Source organism: Pristiophorus japonicus, chromosome 3, assembly GCF_044704955.1.
Source record: "Pristiophorus japonicus isolate sPriJap1 chromosome 3, sPriJap1.hap1, whole genome shotgun sequence".
Taxonomy (NCBI): Eukaryota; Metazoa; Chordata; class Chondrichthyes; family Pristiophoridae; genus Pristiophorus; species Pristiophorus japonicus.
Window position 1 is genome coordinate 231,974,377 of NC_091979.1, and position 21,680 is coordinate 231,996,056.

General features: G+C 47.6%; 1 protein-coding gene across 3 annotated transcripts in view; it reads left to right on the forward strand.

Moving 5' to 3' along the window:
• fbxw4 (F-box and WD repeat domain containing 4) overlaps positions 1–21,680 on the forward strand; it is a 158,163-nt gene that overhangs the window by 3,561 nt on the left and 132,922 nt on the right. Inside the window, exons 2-4 of one of the 3 annotated variants that reach the window (XM_070876390.1) lie at positions 19,433–19,528; positions 20,132–20,317; positions 21,353–21,485. In XM_070876390.1, coding sequence (XP_070732491.1) covers positions 19,433–19,528; positions 20,132–20,317; positions 21,353–21,485 — 415 coding nt within the window. The remainder of the gene's footprint in view (positions 1–19,432; positions 19,529–20,131; positions 20,318–21,352; positions 21,486–21,680) is intronic. The other 2 variants (XM_070876392.1, XM_070876391.1) reach the window with 2 other exon arrangements.

The window sequence follows — 21,680 nt, forward strand, 5'->3', positions numbered from 1 at the left end:
TTCCGCTTGTTTTGTTGGTAATTCTCACATTTAACATTATTCCAATGTCGATAGTTTATTTTCTAAAATTCAAACCAGTCACCTTAATCGGATTTTTAAAACAGAATTAATTTATTTTTCTCTCTCTTTCTTCCTTGTCTTTTTATTTTGTGTCAGCTTGGCTCACTTGGCCTCTGAGTTATAAGGTTGTGGGTTGTGTCTAATTTTTAGATAATGAGGAGTATGTGCTGAGAAACATACAAATGTCCTTTAAATGTAGCGCAGCATGCTAAAATTTTTGCCTTACAGTTATGATGTGACTTTTTATTGGGTTCTGACATTACCTCATTTAGCTAGGACAAATAAGGGTCACCAATCCAGGACGGGTGGCTTTAAATGACAGATAGGTCCAGAACTTGGAGGCCAGACATTTATGGTTGGCATTTGAGTGTACAGTATTTGAGCAAACATATCACCCTAACATTACATGTGAGAAAATGTGAGGTTATCCACTTTGGTAGAAAAATAAAAAAGCAAATTATTATTTAAATGGGGAGCGATTACAAAATGCTGTAGTACAGAGGGATCTGGGGGTTCTTGTACATGAAACACAAAAATTAAGTATGCAGGTACAGCATGTAATCAGGAAGGCAACTGGAACGTTGGCCTTTATTGCAAGGGGGATGGAGTATAATAGTAGGGAAGTCCTGTTCTAACTGTACAGGGTATTGGTAAGACCATACCTGGAGTATTGCATACAGTTTTTGTCTCATTTAAGGAAGGATATACTTGCATTGGAGGCAGTTCAGAAAAGGTCCCTATGTAGTGCCATGTATAATGCAAGTTCTGTTGCGTAATGCATGTTGGAAACAAATGTAACTGCACCCTCACTGTGTACCGCATGGTGACACATGTAATGTAACTTGATGAATGTACCACAATGTATCCTGGATGGTATGAATCGTACCTTGAAATGTAAAGTAAAGAAATGTATTGAATGGAACTGCGGTCAGCATCCAAATGTAATGTATGGAATTGCTGACCGCATCCAAATGTACTGAACTACTTTCGAATGTATTGTGCAAATTTTTATATGAATAAAGTATATTTAGAAATTTTAAAAAAAAGTTCAGAGAAGGTTCACGAGGTTGATTCCAGAGATGAGGGGGTTGTCATATGAAGAAAGGTTGAGCAGGTTGGGCCTATACTCATTGGAGTTTAGTAGAATGAGAGGTGATCTTATTGAAATATAAGATTCTAAAGGGGCTTGACAGGGGGTAGATGCAGAGAGGATATTTCCCCTCATGGGAGAATCTAGAACTAGGGGACATAGTTTCAGAATAAGGGGTTGCCCATTTAAAACAGAAATCAGGAGGAATTTTTTCCGTCAGAGGGTCATGAATCTTTGGAATTCTCTACCCCAGAGAGCGGTGCAGGCTGGGTCTTTGAATATATTTAAGGTGGAGATAGACAGATTTGGGAATGATAAGGGATTCAAGAGTTATGGGGAGCAGGCAGGGAAGTGGAGTTGAGGCCAGGATCAGATCAGCCATGATCTTATTGAATGGTGGAGCAGGCTCGAGGGGCCAGGTGGCCAACTCCTGCTCCTATTTCTTATGTTCTTATGTACATGTGCGCATAATCTCAGTTGACTGGGGGAGTGCAGCATGGTCAGAAGTGCTATCTTTGAGGTGAGTTCCTTTTTTGATTAGGTGAATGTAAAAGATCCCATGGCACTATTTGAAGAAGAACTGGTTGTTGTGACTGAGCACCAAAACAAACATTAACTGGGTCATTCATCTCATAGCTGTTTGTGGGATCCTGCTGTGTCCATAATGGCTGTTGAAGCAGTGACTGTAGTTCAGAGTGATTCATTGTACATGGAGTGTTTGTCAGAGACACGATAAGATGCTATATAACTGCAGAACCCTGCGAGAGCCCACAGAGACTGTCACCCAACTCTCAAGATTAAAATGGGAGAGCAGCATACAGAGATTATTTTGTTGTGGAAACAAGACGTGATTTGTTAAAAGCTGCTGATGGATCAGATTTTCAGCTTGCTAGTGTAGGGATGTCCAAGCTTTTTGTCTTCATGGACCACTTAGGTTTGTTCCATGGAGCCTTGGAGGGCAGCACATAAAGTTTAAATCCATGTTCCCATTAATATGCATATATCTCCGATTGTTGGTACTAACAGATCTTGGTTCTGTTCTGATTTAGCATTTATCCACCAATAAGGCACCGTCTTTCGGAAGAGACATTAAACTGAGGCCCCGTCTGCTCTCTCAGGTGGATGTAAAAGATCCTATGGCACTATTTTGAAGAAGTTATCCCCAGTGTCCTGGCCAATATTTATCCCTCAACCAACATCACTAAAAAAGAACACAGATTTAGGACTGAGATGAGGAGAAACTTCTTCACTCAGAGAGTTGTTAACCTGTGGAATTCTCGACCGCAGAGAGTTGTTGAGGCCAGTTCATTGGATATATTCAAGAGGAAGTTAGATATGGCCCTTGTGGCTAAAGGGATCAAGGGGTATGGAGAGAAAACAGGAAGGGGGTACTGAGGTGAATGATCAGCCATGATCTTATTGAATGGCGGTGCAGGCTCGAAGGGCTGAATGGCCTACTCCTGCACCTGTTTTCTATGTTTCTATTATCTGGTCACTATCACATTGCTGTTTGTGGGAGCTTGCTGTGTGCAAATTGGCTGTTGTGTTTCCTACATCATCATCATCATCAGGCAGTCCCTCGAAGCGAGTATGACTTGCTTCCACGCCAAAAAGGGATGAGTTCACAGGTGTTTCAATGTTCCAGATCCCGAACTAATATTCCGGATCCCGAACTACATCTTGAAAGGTGGAAGATGCCTGTGCGTGGATTTTTTTAAAGTGTGGTTGCTGGTGTGACTGCACTTCATAAAGTACTTCATTGGCTGTAACGGGCTTTGGGACGTCCGGTAGTCGTAGTATATAAATCCAAGTCTTTCTTTCAGTAAGGCATCTGTGATAAGAACAGCACTTTTCAAACCTGCAGTACCACAGAATTCAAACAAAATAGCAAGTAATGGATATAAATACAAGCTCCACTGAGTTGCCTGGGCTGTGAGAGCTGGCTTGGCAGTGCTTGGGACCCAGAAGTGGACTGATCTGATACCTCGCCTCATTGGTGGCAAAGCCACAGGAGCAGTGAGCACAATGTGCGAGACATCAGTTATACCCCAGGAGCTGTCATAACGTATTCTGTTCATACCGCATGCTAAAAATTAATCTGGTGAAGTTAATCCGGTAAACAAGCAATAAAGCAGGGTTTAATGGTGCTGCATACTCCCTGTGGTTTGGTGGCAGCGTAGGTGGAAGTAGGGAGGATGCTGAATGCAGGGTTGCAATGTTTCAGTAACTCGAATGTGACATGGCACTTCATTCAGAAAATAGCATTTTGTTATTCCTAATAAAAGTGGTGACTTGATACGGGTCTGACCGCCACTCCCTGGTACCTCACCTTGGGCTGTGAGCTTTGGCAGTCAGGGTCAGCTGACTATTTTATCCTGAGGGAAGCATTGTGTCCTGACCTGCCCCGACAGATGAGTTGGCAACTGTACTGTCTCAGTGGGGAAAAGGAAAGAAAGACTTGCATTTCTATGGCACCCTTCACGACCACCGGACGTCCCAAAGCGCTTTGCAGCCAATGCAATACTTTTTGAAGTGTAGTCACTGTTGTAATGTAGGAAACACAGCAGCCAATTTGCGCACAGCAAGCTCCCACAAACAGCAATTTGATAATGACCAGATAATCTGTTTTAGTGATGTTGGTTGAGGGATAAATGTTGGGCCCAGGATACCGGGGAGAACTCCCCTACTCTTCTTCGAAATAGTGCCGTGGGATCTTTTACAACTCTACCTGGGAGAGCAGAGTTTAACATCTCATCCGAAAGATGGCACCTCCGACAGTGCAGCACTCTCAGTACCGCACTGGAGTGTCGGCCTGGATTTTTGTGTGCAAGTCTCTGAAGTGGGACTCGAAACCACAATCTTCTGACTCGGAGGCGAGAGTGCTGCCCACTGAACCACAGCTGACGCTTTGTGGAACTGAGCTGTATGGAGTCCCTGGCTTGGATTCCTAGTTGGTGCTGATTTAGCTGCTCTGAACTTGGAGAAGCCTTTGGTCACAATAGTTACCCTCAGCATCCCTGGGCTCTGGAGCAGACCGATCAGATGGGTTTGATCCCTGATCACTGTCCTGTAGAGTATCAGCAGAACATGCTCATCTCCTTGGGTGATTTCCGATCAGAGTTATTCTAACATTTGTGGTAATAACCCGTTTGAAATGAGTAGATTAGCACCAGCGTGAAAGCAACATCAATCAGAAGATTCGAGGGGCCCTGTGTGCGGCATCAGACTCTGGTGCTTTATGGTGCCACTGAAATCAAACTGTTTGACTTCAGAAACATTTTAAAGCTTCCCAGGTATTGAAAGTTTCTGAAGCTCTTGTATGGAAGGAAAAGTTTTGATTCCAGGACCAGTTCAGCTTTATGCTGCTGTGTCTGTTCAAATCATCAGCCTCCAGTTGAAGTGCCTGCTGCACTGTGCAGCATTCAGACTACAATTGGCACATGTTTCCACTGTGTCAATTTTAAAATCCTCATCCTTATTTTCAAATCCCCCCATGTCCTCGCCCCTCCCTATCTCTGTAAACTCCTCCAGCCCCTACAGCCCTCCCTATCTCTGTAACCTCCTCCAGCCCCTGCACCCCTCCCTATCTCTGTAACCTCCTCCAGCCCTACACCCCTCCCTATCTCTGTAACCTCCTCCAGCCCTACACCCCTCCCTATCTCTGTAACCTCCTCCAGCCCTATAGCCCTCTCTATCTCTGTAACCCCCTCCAGCCCCTACACTTCTCCCTATCTCTCTAACCTCCTCCAGCCCTACACCCCTCCCTATCTCTGTAACCTCCTCCAGCCCTACGCACCTTCCTATCTCTCTAACCTCCTCCAGCCCTACACGCCTCCCTATCTCTCTCACCTCCTCCAGCCCCACAATTCTGCGCTCCTCCAATTCTGACCTCTTATGTATCCCTTATTTTAATCGTTCCACCATCGGTGGCTGTGCTTTCAGCTGGCTGGGCCCTAAGCTCTGGAATTTCTTCCCCAAACTTTTCTACCACTCTTTCCTCCTTTTAAGATGCTCCTTAAAACCTACCTCTTTGACCAAGCTTTTGGTCACCTGTCTTAATATCTCCTTCTGTGGCTCAGTGTCAATGTTTTTATTTATATTGCTCTTGTGAAGCACCTTGAGATGTTTTGTTACGTTAAGCGCTATATAAATGTAAGTTGTTCGTCCACAAGAAGGTTACATTTAGCTTGGACTAATGCAGCACCTCCCGCATAGTACTGGATCTTGTATGTGAGCTGGGGGTGAGAACATGAGAACATAAGAAATAGGAGCAAGAGTCGGCCATTTGGCCCCTCGAGCCTGCTCCGCCATTCAATAAGATCATGACTGATCTGATCATGGACTCGGCTCCATTTCCCTGTCTGCTCCCCATAACCCTTTACTCCCTTATCGCTCAAAAATCTGTCTATCTCCGCCTTAAATATATTCAATGACCCAGCCTCCACAGCTCTCTGGGGCAGAGAATTCCACAGATTTACAACCCTCCTGAGAGAAAAAATTCCTCCTCATCTCAGTTTTAAGTGAATGGCCCTTTATTCTGAGACTATGCCCCTAGTCTTAGTTTTCCCTATGAGTGGAAATATCCTCTCTGCATCCACCTTGTCGAGCCCCCTCATTATCTTAAATGTTTCGATAAGATCACCTCTCATTCCTCTGAACTCCAATGTGTTCAGGCCCAACCTACCTTCAGTTATCAGTTATCCTGATGGTGTATAGGTTACTGCAGCATATGATTCAGTGCTGAGCCCTATAGAGTGAGAAAGTACTGGTTTCAATCCCTGATTTGTGCTGAGTTAGCTGATCGATTGTGCAGCAGTTGGCATCAACACTCCTAGAATCTTGCAGCACAGAAAGGAGGCCATTCAACCCATCGTGGCTGTGCCAGCTCTTTGAAAGAGCGATCCAATCAGTCCCACCCCCCCTTACACTTTCCCCTTAGCCCTGCAATTTTTTCCTTTCAAGCATGTATCCCATTCACCCTTGAAAGTTACTATTGAATCTGCTTCCACCGCCCTTTCAGGCAGCACATTCCAGATCACAGCAACTCGCTGCAAAAGAAAATGTTTTCTCATCTCCCCCTCTGGTTCACCTTAAATCTGTGTCCTCTGGTTACCGACCCTCCTGCCACTGGAACCAGTTTCTCATTGGACTGGCAAACCAGTCCCCATCCACCCCTTCCCTCAACCACTATCTGTCCCACCTGTGACAGGGACTGTGGTGCTCGTATTGGACTGTTCAGCCACCTAAGGACTCATTTTAAAAGTGGAAGCAAGTCTTCCTCGATTCCGAGGGACTGCCTATGATGATGATGATGATTTACTCTATCAAAACCCCTCCTAAGTTCAAACATCTTTTTAAAATCTCCCCTTAACTTTCACTGCTTCAAGGAAAACAACCCCAGTCTCTCCGCATAACTGATTCTCTCATCCGTGGTACCATTCTAGTAAATATCCTCTGTACCCACCCCTGTGGTTGAGGAGGGACAAATCAGCCAGGATCCTCGTTCCTGCTAGCTGTTCAATGAATGACCCCTGCTGGAAAGCAGTTTGTGTTGGGCAAGGAAAGAATTGGGCTCAGCTGTGACGGGTTTCACAGTTGAATAAGCTGCTGATATTCAACTATGAGGCTCCACACCTCTGGCTACTTGAGTAGAGCAAGATCCCAGGGTGGGGCATGCTGCCAGTGCCCAAGGAAACTGTTCCACCATCTCTGAGAGACGAAGGTATAAAGGACAGAAAGTTTGGAGACCAAAGATCTTTGAGAAGGAATCAACTGTTAATGCACAAAATCACTTTGCCTTTCAACCAACAAGCCCTCATTCTGTCCCCTTCCCAACCTGAATCAGCAGAGCCTGAGAAAGCAAATTATTTTCTCGTCTGGCTTTGATGATCACAAGAGCATAGATGTGGAATGGGTGACTTTTAAGTCAGATGTCTAGGAATGCAATCACACTAAAACGAAAGCGTCAAAAGATATAGAGGGCTCGGGGCAGATGGAGGGTGTAGGGAGAGAAGGAGAAAGAAAGGAGAAGGGCCCGAGGCTATAGCAAGGAGATGGGAAAATGGAGCGCTGGGGCAGATCTGTGTGCGAAGCGGCCACTGTAACGTGTGTTAACAGCTACGTGAGATGCTTATTTACAGCCTGAATCATTTTTAAGTGGCCTCGGGGAACAATGGCTTGAAACAAAAGCTTATGGGAATGTGGCTTGAAGGAGAAATGGAGGGGGGTAGTAGAGGTGAGAATCATTGAACTGTTTTATTGAGTTGCGAGGTGTATGTTGCAAATCCCAGCTAATGTCATTAAGTACAGGAACGCCCCCCCATCCCAAGTAAAAGACGCCTTTACCTACCTCCGCCCCCCCTCCCCTCCCCCCCCATAATAAAAACATTTAAATTAAGATCTGAAACTGAAGTTGCTATTGTTTTTCTAGGATTATTTAAAGGTTGTCCCACTCCCCGTCTCCTTAGACCGAGATGTTATCGTGGCGCTTAACGTCTCAGGCGCTGAGTCCCGTTAATTTCCCTTCCCCGAAGGTGATGCTCACCTATTCTTAAACTCATTTTAAGTGGGGTTCTGAACTGCAGCTGCCCTCCGTATTCCTGGGGTAGCGAGGGGCAAAAATCATCACCCAGAAGCTCCTGCTCCTGATCCAAGTGTATAGATGTTGGGTGAGGACGGGATCGGCTGGACTGTGAAGCCCCGTGCAGTCAAATAGCCTGCTGACCAGGCTTGCACATTATAGATTATGGTCATTTGGACATGATGCTGACCCATGGACCTGTACCTGGTATCAGCCAGTGCCTGTGTTCTAAAGTAGGAGTGGAGGGAGGACTGAGATGGAAACATATGACTAGGAGGAGGCCTTTCAGCCCCTTGAGCCTTTTGTGCCATTCAATTAGATCATGGCTAATCTGTATCTTAACTCCATTTACCTGCCTTTGCTCCATATCCCTTAATAACCTTGCCTAATAAAAACCTATCAATCTCAGTTGTGAAATTTCCAATTGACCCCTCAGCCTCAACAACTTTTTGGGGGAGAGTGTTCCAGATTTCCACCACCATTTGTGCAAAGAAATGCTACCTGACATCACCCCTGAACGGTCTAGCTCTAATGTTAAGGTTATTCCCCTTTGTTCTGGACTCCCTCCCACCAGAGGAAATAGCTTCTCTCTATCTACCCTATTAAATCCTTTAATCATCTTAAGCATCTTTAAAAAAAAAGTTATCTTATAAAAATAAGTGCACATTATGATCAATATTTTGGTTGTTGCAGTTTTGAAAATAAGGGCTGCACTTTTTCACCCTCCAGCTTTCTCCCATCTCTGCTGAAGGAACTAACTCTTGTTGGGCGGGTGGGGGTTGTCACGTGTGTGGGTACTGGCCATCCCCTGGTACCTTGTCTTGTTGCCCACTCACCCCTTCTTCATTTCTGAGCAGAGATGGCTAGAGGCTGTATAACTCTGAGGGGCCCAACCCGATCCCAGTTTTTCCCGCTTTCCCCGCACGCTTGTGTCCTCATTTCTGCGGAGATCCCGGGACTGCAAGCAGGAGCCTTGGCTAATTTTTCCCCTCCTGGCCCAGCGATACTGAGGGCAATTGTGACACAAGAACATAAGAATTAGGTGCAGGAGCGCGCGTGCTCCGCCATTCAATCATCATCATCATCATCATCATCATAGGCTGTCCCTCAGAATCGAGGAAAACTTGCTTCCACTCTTAAAATGAGTCCTTAGGTGGCTGAACAGTCCAATACAGGAGTTACAGTCCCTGTCACAGGTGGGACAGATAGTCATTGAGGGAAAGGGGTGGGTGGGACTAGTTTGCCACACACTCCTTCTGCTGCCTGCGCTTGTTTTCTGCATGCTCTCGGCGATGAGACCCGAGGTGCTCAGCGCCCTCCCGGATGCACTTCCTCCACTTAGGGCGGTCTTTGGCCAGGGACTCTCAGGTGTCAGTGGGGATGTTGCACTTTTTCAGGGAGGCTTTGAGGGTGTCCCTGTAACGTTTTCTCTGCCCACCTTTGGCTCGTTTGCCATGAAGGAGTTCCGAGTAGAGCGCTTACTTTGGGAGTCTCGTGTCTGGCATGCGAACGATGTGGCCTGCCTAGCGGAGCTGGTCGAGTGTAGTCAGTGCTTCGATGCTGGGGATGTTGGCTTGGTCGAGGACGCTAATGTTGTTGCGTCTGTCCTCCCAGGGGATAAGATAATGGCGGATCTGCAACCTCAACCCCACTTTCCTGCCCGATCCCCATATCCCTTGATTCCCCAAGAGTCCAAAAATCTTATCTATCTTAGCCTTGAATGTTCTCAACGACTGAGTACCCACAGTATTGTGGGGCTTCCCTGCCACCACCCTGGATGGCTTCAACTAACGCAAGGCTGCTCAGGAAATGAAGCACTGGTCTTTTATGGCCCAGTTGAACACCGCAGAGCGCATGTGCTGCATCCTTGTGAGATTAGGAGAGGTGATCGAAAGCTGACTTGAGATGTGTTTTCAGCAGGTTTTTAAAGGTGGGGGGGAAGGGGAGGTGGAGAGGTCCAGGTTTTGGGCTGAAGGTGATTGGCAAAAAAATCAAAGGCGACATGAGGAACATCTTTTTTGCTCAACAAGTGGATAGAATTTGAAAAGCACTACTGGATAGGGGGTGGATACAGATTCAATAGTAGCCCTCAAAAGGGAATTGGATAAATACTTGAGAGAAAGGAATTGCAGTTATATGAGGAAGGAACGGGCGAGTGGGACTAACTGGATTGCTCTTCGAAAGAGCCGGTACAGTCTCGATGGGCCGAATGCCCGAATGTGCTATACTATTCTCCGATACTAAAGGTGGAAGTGGAGAACCTTTAACATTCCTGCTCCCTGACTGTTCGAATTGAACCAGATAATGTGCAACCTTGGCACCTTGCTTGACTTTGAGATGAGACTCAAACTCCATGTGCTATTCACCACCAAGACTGCTTACTTTTACCTTCAGTAATATTGTCCATCTCCAGAACTTCCAGCTATCTTGGTCCCACTCTCTGATCTCCCAACCATATACCCCTCCACCATGCTGCTTCTCGCCCTACTTTTAAAAGCTTCTTTGCCCAAGTCTTTGGTTACCTGTCCAGACTCTCCCACAAAGGTTTGCAAGCCGTTCCTTTCTCCTCTGTGCCCCCAGCACTGCCACATCCCTTTTCCATGCATTTGACTTGATTTCCTACATTACAACAGTGCCTACACTTCAAAAGTGCTTCATTGGCTGTGAAACGCTTTGGTACATCTTGAGGTCATGAAGGTGCTATAGAAATGCAAGTTTTCCGTTCCCCCTCCACCCGTTCCCTCTTTCTTTCCTACATTACAACAGTGATTACACTTCAAAAAGTACTTTGTTGGCTATACAGGTATAGTGTCTGGTAGATGTGAAAGGCGCTATATAAATGTAAGTCTTTCAAGTCTTTTTTTCTGTCTCTTTTTCTCTCCTTTCATTCGCTCTCCTTTCTCGCTCCTTTCTCTGCCTACACCCTCCTTTCGCCCTCTTCGCTCTCACTTTCTCTCTCCAGTCTCGCTCTCTTTCACCATGCCCTCCTGGCCAGCTTCCTGAGTTCACCAGCCACAAACAAACTCATCCAAGAATCTGCACCCCGACACGCAAAAAGCCTCATTCCTCCATTTCCATATCCTCACCGACCTACCCTGCACCCCCCCACCTCCTACTGCATCGAATTTAAAATCATCGTTGTCTTCCCTTCCCTTCTTCCCTTTCTGGCTTCACACCACCCGACTCTCCTCCTCCTGGCTTTCTGCAACCTTCTCCCACATGACATCCATTCTTGTGCCTTCAGGTTCTTGTACACTGGCCTTTGTATCTCATCCTCCCTCTGCTGCGCTATCAGTGGCAGCCTTCAACTGTCTCAGCTTTGCTCTCAGGAACCCCCATCACTGAACCGCTCCATCCCGCTGCATCTCTGCCTGCCTTTAACATTCTCTCTCGCTCTCCTTTTTCTCTCTCTCTCGCTCTCCTTTTTCTCTCTCTCTCGCTCTCCTTTTTCTCTCTCTCTCGCTCTCCTTTTTCTCTCTCTCTCGCTCTCCTTTTTCTCTCGCGCTCTCCTTTTTCTCTCTCTCTCGCTCTCCTTTTTCTCTCTCTCGCTCTCCTTTTTCTCTCTCTCTCGCTCTCCTTTTTCTCTCTCTCTCGCTCTCCTTTTTCTCTCGCTCTCCTTTTTCTCTCTCTCTCGCTCTCCTTTTTCTCTCTCTCTTGCTCTCCTTTTTCTCTCGCTCTCCTTTTTCTCTCGCTCTCCTTTTTCTCTCTCTCTCGCTCTCCTTTTTCTCTCTCTCTCGCTCTCCTTTTTCTCTCTCTCTCGCTCTCCTTTTTCTCTCTCTCTCGCTCTCCTTTTTCTCTCTCTCTCGCTCTCCTTTTTCTCTCTCTCGCTCTCCTTTTTCTCTCTCTCTCGCTCTCCTTTTTCTCTCTCTCTCGCTCTCCTTTTTCTCTCTCTCTCGCTCTCCTTTTTCTCTCTCTCTCGCTCTCCTTTTTCTCTCTCTCTCGCTCTCCTTTTTCTCTCTCTCTCGCTCTCCTTTTTCTCTCTCTCTCGCTCTCCTTTTTCTCTCTCTCTCGCTCTCCTTTTTCTCTCTCTCTCGCTCTCCTTTTTCTCTCTCTCTCGCTCTCCTTTTTCTCTCGCTCTCCTTTTTCTCTCGCTCTCCTTTTTCTCTCGCTCTCCTTTTTCTCTCGCTCTCCTTTTTCTCTCGCTCTCCTTTTTCTCTCGCTCTCCTTTTTCTCTCGCTCTCCTTTTTCTCTCGCTCTCCTTTTTCTCTCGCTCTCCTTTTTCTCTCGCTCTCCTTTTTCTCTCGCTCTCCTTTTTCTCTCGCTCTCCTTTTTCTCTCGCTCTCCTTTTTCTCTCGCTCTCCTTTTTCTCTCGCTCTCCTTTTTCTCTCGCTCTCCTTTTTCTCTCGCTCTCCTTTTTCTCTCGCTCTCCTTTTTCTCTCGCTCTCCTTTTTCTCTCGCTCTCCTTTTTCTCTCGCTCTCCTTTTTCTCTCGCTCTCCTTTTTCTCTCGCTCTCCTTTTTCTCTCGCTCTCCTTTTTCTCTCGCTCTCCTTTTTCTCTCGCTCTCCTTTTTCTCTCGCTCTCCTTTTTCTCTCGCTCTCCTTTTTCTCTCGCTCTCCTTTTTCTCTCGCTCTCCTTTTTCTCTCTCTCTCGCTCTCCTTTTTCTCTCTCTCTCGCTCTCCTTTTTCTCTCTCTCTCGCTCTCCTTTTTCTCTCTCTCTCGCTCTCCTTTTTCTCTCTCTCTCGCTCTCCTTTTTCTCTCTCTCTCGCTCTCCTTTTTCTCTCTCTCTCGCTCTCCTTTTTCTCTCGCTCTCCTTTTTCTCTCGCTCTCCTTTTTCTCTCGCTCTCCTTTTTCTCTCGCTCTCCTTTTTCTCTCGCTCTCCTTTTTCTCTCGCTCTCCTTTTTCTCTCCCCTCTGTGAAAGCGCCTGCACAAGTGCAACTTGTTGGTGATTGTCACAGGAGACAGCAAGCTGCAAGGCACAGCTTTAAGATACAACTTAATGACCTTTTGTGCTTGAATGTAGTTTAAGACCATGCAGCGTTCTAGAGGTGCACAGTACTTTGAAGTGGTGAGGAGCAGTTTTGTGCCCCAATCACCCTTCGTGCTTAGCTCAGTTACGCTGTTACATTTATGCTGCAGCAACGAAAGTGCTACAAGGCCACACCTGGAGTACTACGTACAGTTTTGGTCTCCGTATTTATGGAAGGTTACACTTGCATTGGAGGCTGTTCAGAGAAGGTTCACTAGGTTTATTCTGGAGAAGAGGGGGTTGACTTATGAGGATAGTTTGAGTAGAATGTGAGGTGATCTTATCGAAACATATAAGATAATGAGGGGGCTCGACAAGGTGGATGCAGAGAGGATATTTCCACTCATAGGGGAAACTAAAACTAGGGGCATAGTCTCCGAATAAGGGGCAGCCCATTTAAAACTGAGAGTTGTAAATCTGTGGAATTTGCTGCCCCAGAGAGCTGTGGAGGCTGGGTCATTGAATAAATTTAAGGCAGAGATAGTCAGATTTTTGAGCGATAAGGGAGTCAAGGGTTATGGGGAGCGGGCAGGGAAGTGGAGCTGAGTCCATGATATTAAATGGTGGAGCAGGCCCAAGGGGACAAATGGCCTACTCCTGCTCCTATTTCTTATCTTCTTATGTTCTTATGTAACTATTTCCATGCACCTCCAAAGTACCTGGTTCCAGAACCCGTGGGGGGAAGGCGGGAGCAGGAACAGCCTGCCAGCTCGCTCTCTCATCTTAGGATAGTGTCCGAAACAGGATGGCCCAGAGAGAGAGAAGGTCGTGGGTTCGAGTCCCACTCCAGGGACTTGAGCACCATAATCTAGGCTACAACGTCGGAGGTGCCAACATTCAGGTGAGATGTTAAACCGACATCCCACCTGCTCTCTCAGGTGGATGTGAAAGATCCCACGGCACTATTTCGAAGAAGAGCAGGGGAGATCTCCCCTTTTTCCTGGGCCAATATTTATCCCTCAATCAACATCACTAAAACAGATTTTCTGATCATTATCACATTGCTGTTTGTGGGAGCTTGCTGTGCGCAATTTGGCTGCCGTGTTTCCCACATTACAACAGTGACTACACTTCAAAAATTACTTCATTGGCTGTAAAGCACTTTGGGACATCCTGAGGTTGTGAAAAGCGCTATAGTCTTTCTTTTAAAGACGAAGTATCAAATTTCAACAATAATAGCAGTCTCAGTTGAGCATGTGATGGGATGAGTGAATAGTTGGGCTGGATTTTGAGTAAGCCCTCAGCGGACACTCGACAGGCCTCACCAGGTCAAATGTCAACTCTCACTTGAGTGGGTTGTCGACAATGGGGAAATTCTCCGTGCTACTTTTGGGAGCGACTTTTTGAAATCTGTAAAAATGTGTTTGGGGGCGGAGAGGGTTGTTGGGGATAAATCGGAGCATCTGATGAAATGTGGAGAAAATGTGGAGGTTTATAAAGGACAGAGAGGCAGAACAGCAGTGAGATGTGTGAAATGTGACAGTGAGGTAGTTTGTCCTTCGAGGGCGTGGGGCTGCTGCTCTAGTCCAAAGGCAGCGCTTGATTTACAGTCTGCTGTGTGTGTATGTGTGATGAAGATCTATTGTTGGTGAACATATGTGTCTCACATTTGTTTCTGCACAACAGCAAATGGTAACTGCTTAAAATAAGCGAGCTGCTTGCTGACCTCTGCACTTTGACCTAAATAGGTGTTTTATATTGGGTTTAGATGCGTCGGAGGGTCTCTGGTTACAAAAGATGTAACGTTGTATATTTTTCTTTTCAATCTCCCCCTTTTCTGTCCTGAAGACACTGTTGGAGCTTCTGCTAGGACTGCAGGTATACTGTCTGCATCTCCACCCAAGTGGCCACGCCTCATGCGGGAGCCTGGACTGTGACTGTTGGCAGGCTGCTCACCCATATAGTATATCGTGGAAGATCCTATCCTCACTTCACATCAACCCTCGGTCAATTTCTACCGTATTACAGGGGAGTGGGAATCCTGGTCAATGATGCTTCCTCAGTGTCAGCTGAGCTTAGTGTGTAGCACTCTCGCCTCAATCAGAAGGGTGTGGGTTCAAGTCCCACTTTAGCACCTGAGCACAAAATCCAGGCTGACACTCCCAGTACAATGCTGAGGGAGTGCTGCACTGTCGGAGGTGCCGTCTTTCAGATGAGTCGTTAAAATGAGGCCCCATCTGCTCATTCCAGTGGATGTAAAAGATCCCACTGCACCATTTCGAGGAAGAGCAGGGGAGTTCTCTTGGTTGTTTGGCCAATATTTATCCCTCAATTAACATAGGTAAGATTAAAAATTAGCTGGTCGTATCCTACATTACAACAGTGACTACACTGAGGCAAAGAGTGTTTGAAGATCAGGCCCTCAAATCTGCCACCAAGCTCATGGTCTACAGGGCTGTAGTAATACCCGCCCTCCTGTATGGCTCAGAGACACCTCAAGTCACTGGAGAAATACCACCAACGATGTCTCCACAAGATCCTGTAAATCCCCTGGGAGGACAGACGCACCAACATTAGCGTCCTCGACCAGGCCAACATCCCCAGCATTGAAGCACTGACCACAATTGGTGAGCTCCGCTGGGCAGGCCACATTGTCCACATGCCAGACACAAAACTCCCAAATCAAGAGCTCTACTCTGAACTACACTGCAAACGAATCAAAGGTGGGCAGAGGAAACGTTGCAAGGACACTCTCAAAGCCTCCCTGATAAAGTGCAACATCCTCACTGACACCTGGGAGTCCCTGGCCAAAGACCGCCCTAGGTGGAGGAAATGCATCCGGGAGGGTGCTGAGCACCTCGAGTCTCATCACCGAGAGCATGCAGAAATCAAGCGCAGGCAGCGGAAAGAGCATGCGGAAAACCAGTCCCACCCTCCCTTTCCCTCAATGACTGTCTGTCCCACCTGTGACAGAGACTGTGGTTCTCGGATTGGTCTGTTCAGTCACCTAAGGACTCATTCTAAGAGTGGAAGCAAGTTTCCTCGATTCCGAGGGACTGCCTATGATGACACTTCAAAAGTACTTAATTGGCTGTAAAGCACTTTGGGACGTCCTGAGGTCGTGAAAGTGCTATAGAAATGAAAGTTCTTTAGTTTCTCCGCGCTGTTTTGAATCCAGAGATTCTGAGGCAAACTGCAGTATCCCGACTCGAGCTAAAAGCAGCACTGATCATGGATTGAAGCAGATACCTATTTGTTCTGGATTCTAACCCTTAACGAATCATTTACTTGGCAAATGGCTTTTGACACCAGTTGGGATTCCCACTCCTGGTTCTGTCCTCTATTGTGATGGTTTGGCAGATGGATTCAGATATGGAAGGCCATTCGACCCATAAAAAAAGACTTGCATTTATATAGCGCCTTTCATGACCTCAGGACATCCCAAAACATTTTACAACCAATGCAATACTTTTTGAAGTGTAGTCACTGTTGCAATTCACGCACATCAAGCTCCCACAAACAGCAATGTGATCATGACTAGGTAATCTGATTTAGTGATGTTGATTGAGGGATAAATATTGGCCAGGACACCGGGGAGAACGCCCCTGCTCTTCTAAATTGTGCCATGGGATCTTTTGCATCCACTTGGGAGAGTAGACGGGGCCTCGGTTTAACATCTCATCTGAAAGACGCCACCTCCGACAGCGCGGCGCTCCCTCGGCACCGCCCCTCCGACAGCGCGGCGCTCCCTCGGCACCGCCCCTCCGACAGCGCGGCGCTCCCTCGGCACCGCCCCTCCGACAGCGCGGCGCTCCCTCGGCACCGCCCCTCCGACAGCGCGGCGCTCCCTCGGCACCGCCCCTCCGACAGCGCGGCGCTCCCTCAGTACTGCACTGGGAGTGTCGGCCTGGATTTCTGTGCTCAAATCTCTGGAATAGGACTTGAACCCATGACCTTCTGATTCAGAGGCCAGGGTGCTACCCACTGAGCCACAGCTGACACATCCTAGCTGCTCTATGTGGAAAGAGCCCACAGTCACCGTCCGCCCCCCACGGTGATATTCCGCTGTTACTAAAATGATTCTGAGGTCATTGCCTTTATTGCGCTGCTTGGACTCCATTCCATATGGTCGCCACTCAATGTGTGAAGAAGAAATTCCTGAGTTTGCCTTTTATGGATTTGACCCCGTGCCTCCCCCTTAACCAAGGATGTTGACGTGCCAAGAGTGTTGTACCAGTTAACTTTGTGAATAGCTTTACTCCTACGCGAAGCATTCCCGATCTCGGGCGTGCTGTTTTGAGGAGGGATGGGACATGGTGTGTGGAAGGCGGAGAGCTTGTGCCGGGGATTGGGGGTGGGGGTGGGGGGGAAGTCACAGCAGCGGATGTTGCCCCATGAATACCTGCTGTTTTGTTCGTGCACTGTTCCCCTTTACACTCGTAAACTTGCTATTGCACGGCATGTATATGGCATGTATACTGACCACACTTGATCAGCTCTGCTGGGCAGGCCACATTGTTCGCATGCCAGACATGAGACTCCCAAAGCAAGCGCTCTACTTGGAACTTCTTCACGGCAAACGAGCCGAAGATGAGCAGAGGAAACGTTACAAGGACACCCTCCCTGATAAAGTGCAACATCCCCACCGACACCTGGGAGACCCTGGCCAAAGACCGCCCTAAATGGAGGAAGTGCATCTGGGAGGGCGCTGAGCACCTCGAGTCTCATCGCCGAGAGCATGCAGAAACTAAGCGCAGGCAGCGGAAAGAGCATGCGGCAAATCTGTCCCAAACTCCCTTACCCACAACGACTATCTGTCCCACCTGTGACAGGGACTGTGGCTCTTGTATTGGACTGTTCAGCCACCTAAGCACTCATTCTAAGAGTGGGAGCATGTCTTCCTTGATTCCGAGGGACTGCCTGTGATGATGTATCTATACAACATAATAACGTTCGTAACGCACGCACGCTGATCAGGTGAATTGGCTCAGGCTATTTACAAAGCCAAGAGGGGCGGTCACAGCACTGATGGCAGATCAGGACAAGAAATGCTTCTCCACAGCGGTGATCAGTTTACATCTGCCAGTGTTGGTGACTGTGTGAGAAAGAAAGGCTTGCCTTTCTATAATACCTTATCGTACCTCTCAGAAACATCTCCAAGCACTTCACGTGCACTCAATTACTTTGAAGTGCAGTGACCGTTATAGACTGATGGAGCAGGCATTTTTCCCACAACATGGGCCCACCCATAGAAATGCGATGAGTGATTAGTTGCTGTGTTTTTGGTCATGGTGGTGGAGGGAGGAATGTTGGCCAGGACACATGGACATGTCCTTGCTCAACAACAACAATGTGCATTTGTGCAGCGTCTTTACCCTCGTTGAACCCTCCCCCCAAGGCGCTTCACAGGAATGCAAGCAGACAAAAATCAACATCGAGCCATTAGGAAAGCCTTGGTCAAAAAGGTAGGTTTTAAGGATCTTCTTCAAGGAGGAAAGAGGTGGCGAGGTTTGGGGAGGGAATTTCAGAGCTTTAGAGCCTAGATGGCTGAAGTCACGGCTGTCAGTGATGAGGTGAAAGAAGTGGAGTAGGCACAAGAGGTCAGAGTTGGAGTTCTGAGAGCTGTCGGGCTGGAGGAGCTTAGAGGTGGGGAGGGTCGAGGCCATGGAGCGATTTGACCACAAAGATGAGAATTTTAAAATCGAGGCATTGGTGGACCGGGAGCCAGGAGCCACTGTAGGTCAGTGAGCACGGGTGATGGGTGAGCGGGACTTGGTGCGAGTTAGGATACGGGGCAGCTGAGTTTTGGATGAGCTCAAGTTCTGGAGAGTGAAAGATGGGAGGCCGATCAGGAGAACATTGGAATAGTCAAGTGTGGAGGTAACAAAAACATGGATAAGGGTTTCAGCAGCAGAGGCAGAGACGAAAAACATTGCGGAGATGGAAGTAGGCGATCCTTGCAATGAAGAAGAAATGGGGTCTATGTGTAGTGCATGGTATCTTTATCGCACACCTGAGCCATCATCCAAAGTCTGGTACTCCCGACAGTGCAGCGCTCCCTCAGTACTGCCCCTCCGACATTACGGCGCTCCCTCAGTACTGCCCCTCCGACAGTACGGCGCTCCCTCAGTACTGCCCCTCCGACAGTGCGGCGCTCCCTCAGTACTGCCCCTCCGACGCAGTACTGTCAGCCTAGATTAGGAGCTCAATGCTGGAGTTGAGCTTGAACTCACGACCTTCTGACTCAGGTGAGAGTGGTGTCACTGAGCCAAGTTGACATTGCGCGTCAGGAGCTGGCTGCACTGGAGTAACACAAGTGCTTCTCAAGTCCCTAGAGTCCTGGTTTGATATTACTGTCGTGTTATTTAACATCTTTTACTGAGAGAGATGTAATCCTGTCAGTCTGGATCTGATTCGAGCTCCGCTCTTGCAAGTGATTGAACAGCGATCGAACCAGCTGTGCCAGCCCATCCATTTTTCACTCTCTTGTGTCTTTGCACTGAGACATTCCTTCCCTGTGGAATCCTTTGGCTGTGCTGTCTCCATTCTGTACCCAGAGTGTATCCTCTCCATCTGATGCTGGCATTGGGCGATGATTTGAAGACGCAAGGGGTGAATTATCCTTGTGGGTGGTTACGTGGGACGCCCATTTTACACTCTGCCTGATGTCTATGTAAAGCAGGTTACTGGTTTTGCGACCGCCCATTCTGCGTTACGCCCAAGACTGATGTCACCCCGCTGTCTCTGACCCACTACTGCAGGTGATCAACCCTACTCTTTGCTTGACTGTTTCAGGGTTCCCCACATTGCTCTGAAGGAGCGGGTGCAGGTCTCTCAGAATTGGCAGCGAGGCCGGTGTCGCCAGGAGATCTTGCTGAGGTGGAAGTGCAAGTAGGTGGCCATTTTATTTTATCTTTATTCCCTCGCCCCTTCTCGACATAGTGGCGCATGCTGGGCCTCAGTTCCCTGGGCATTGGCTGCCCTTCGGTCTGACACTCGAGCAGCCATTCATCAGATATCAGTACAGTAAAGCTCTCTCTACATGGCTCTATAAAACATACACACAACAAGTACAGCACGGGTTAGATACAGAGTAAAGCTCACTCTACACTGTCCCATCAAACACTCCCAGGGCAGGTACAGCACGGGTTAGATACAGAGTAAAGCTCACTCTACACTGTCCCATCAAACACTCCCAGGGCAGGTACAGTGGACGTCCTATGGGTGTGAAAGGTGCTATATAAATGCAAGTTCTTGCTTTATTAGGACTGATTTTACCACAATTTACTAGCGGTTCTATACTGCTGTTTATGCTGAAGATCACATTTTGATTGCCATCTAACTAAAATAATATTTGTGTTTATATAATGAATTGCTTTGTGGAGCTGATGGTGAGGCTCTGTTCACATGGAGACAGTTTACCCAGTTTTGCTATCTTTGTGCACCCCTGTGTAGTTATCCTGAGTTGATCTGACCGATCTAATTTCTTCCCAGTTTATTGCCATGGTTGCAGCTGGACGACCAGTGGCTCTACCTCTCCCAAGCAGCTGATATCCGAGCGTACCAGCTGACGCAGAATGGTGTGGGCTTGCAGCGACGGCCCGTCTCCATCTACACTGGTCACCGGGACGATGTTTGCCGGTTTGTCGTCAGTGAGTCGCACGTCATCAGTGGCGGAGGGTAAGAGCTCCAACTGTAGACCAACGATTCACTCCTGTCCAGTGTGCTAATGTGTGTTTCTTACCAGGAACTGTACGTGTGTAGTGCACATTCAGCTAAGTGGTTACACTGCCACCCGATACTGTAAGGCTTATTTGCGTCTCCCAGTTAGTTACTGTATTTCTACAATGTGGATCGCCCCTCTGGCTCTCTACCTCCTGCTCGCCCCTCTCTGGCTCTGTCTCTGTCTCCTGCTCATAAGAACATAAGAAATCGGAGTAGGCTATTCGGCCCCTTGAGCCTGCTCCACCATTCAATAAGATCATGGCTGATCTGATCATCGACTCAGCTCCACTTCCCTGCCCACTCCCCGTAACCCTGGACTCCCTTATTGCTCAAAAATCTGTCTATCTCCACCTTAAATATATTCAATGTACCAGCCCCCATAGCTCTCTGGGGCAGAGAATTCCAAAGATTCATGACCCTCTGAGAGAAGAAATTCCTCCTCATTTCCGTTTTAAATGGGTGACCACTTATTCTGAAACTATGCCCCATAGGTCCAGATTCCCCCACGAGGGGAAACATCCTCTCTGCATCTCACATTTCAAGCCCCCTCAGAATCTTCTTCGTTTCAATACGATCACCCCTCATTCTTCTAAACTCCAATGAGTATAGGCTACTTCTCTGGCTCCTTGCCTCCTGTTCGCGTCCCCCCTCTCTGGCTCCCTGCCTCCTGTTCGCCCCCTCTCTGGCTACCTGCCTCCTGCTCATCCCTCTTTTGAGTCGCAGTCTTCTCCTTATCTGAGCACAGTCGTGATGTACAAGGAAAAGTGTGCAATAAAATCAAATTTCCCTCTCTCGGGAGCTCCGGGGATTCACAAGTGTCATCTATTCACGAGTCACTGCATTTTTTTTTCTTGCTGGCTGTGACGTTGGGCGAGTTGCCTTGTGCACGAGTAACCTTAATATGTGAGTATCTACAGTAAGCCTAGTGACCAGACTGATGTACATTGCTAAGAGTATATTTGAAACTAATGGGACCCATCTGCTTGGCAGGGATGGGAAGATCATTGTCTGCGACACTTACAACTCGTTTTACGCAGCGTACTCAGCACATAATCAAGAGGTCAACTGCATCGACAGCCGAGGACATGTCATTGTTAGCGGCTCGAGAGACAAGACAGCGCGGGTAGGTGTGGAGAAGCAGCCTGGTGTTAAGCTCAGCCTGGCTGTTAATCTAGTCCCTATCGGGAGTGGAATTTGCACTATCTGCGAGGGACGAAGTATTTTTAACTCTCCCCAAGGAGAAGATGAGGTCTTGGAATGCCAGCAATGTATTCTCTTGTTTTCACCTTCAACTTTGTAGATCAGGTTAGATCAACAA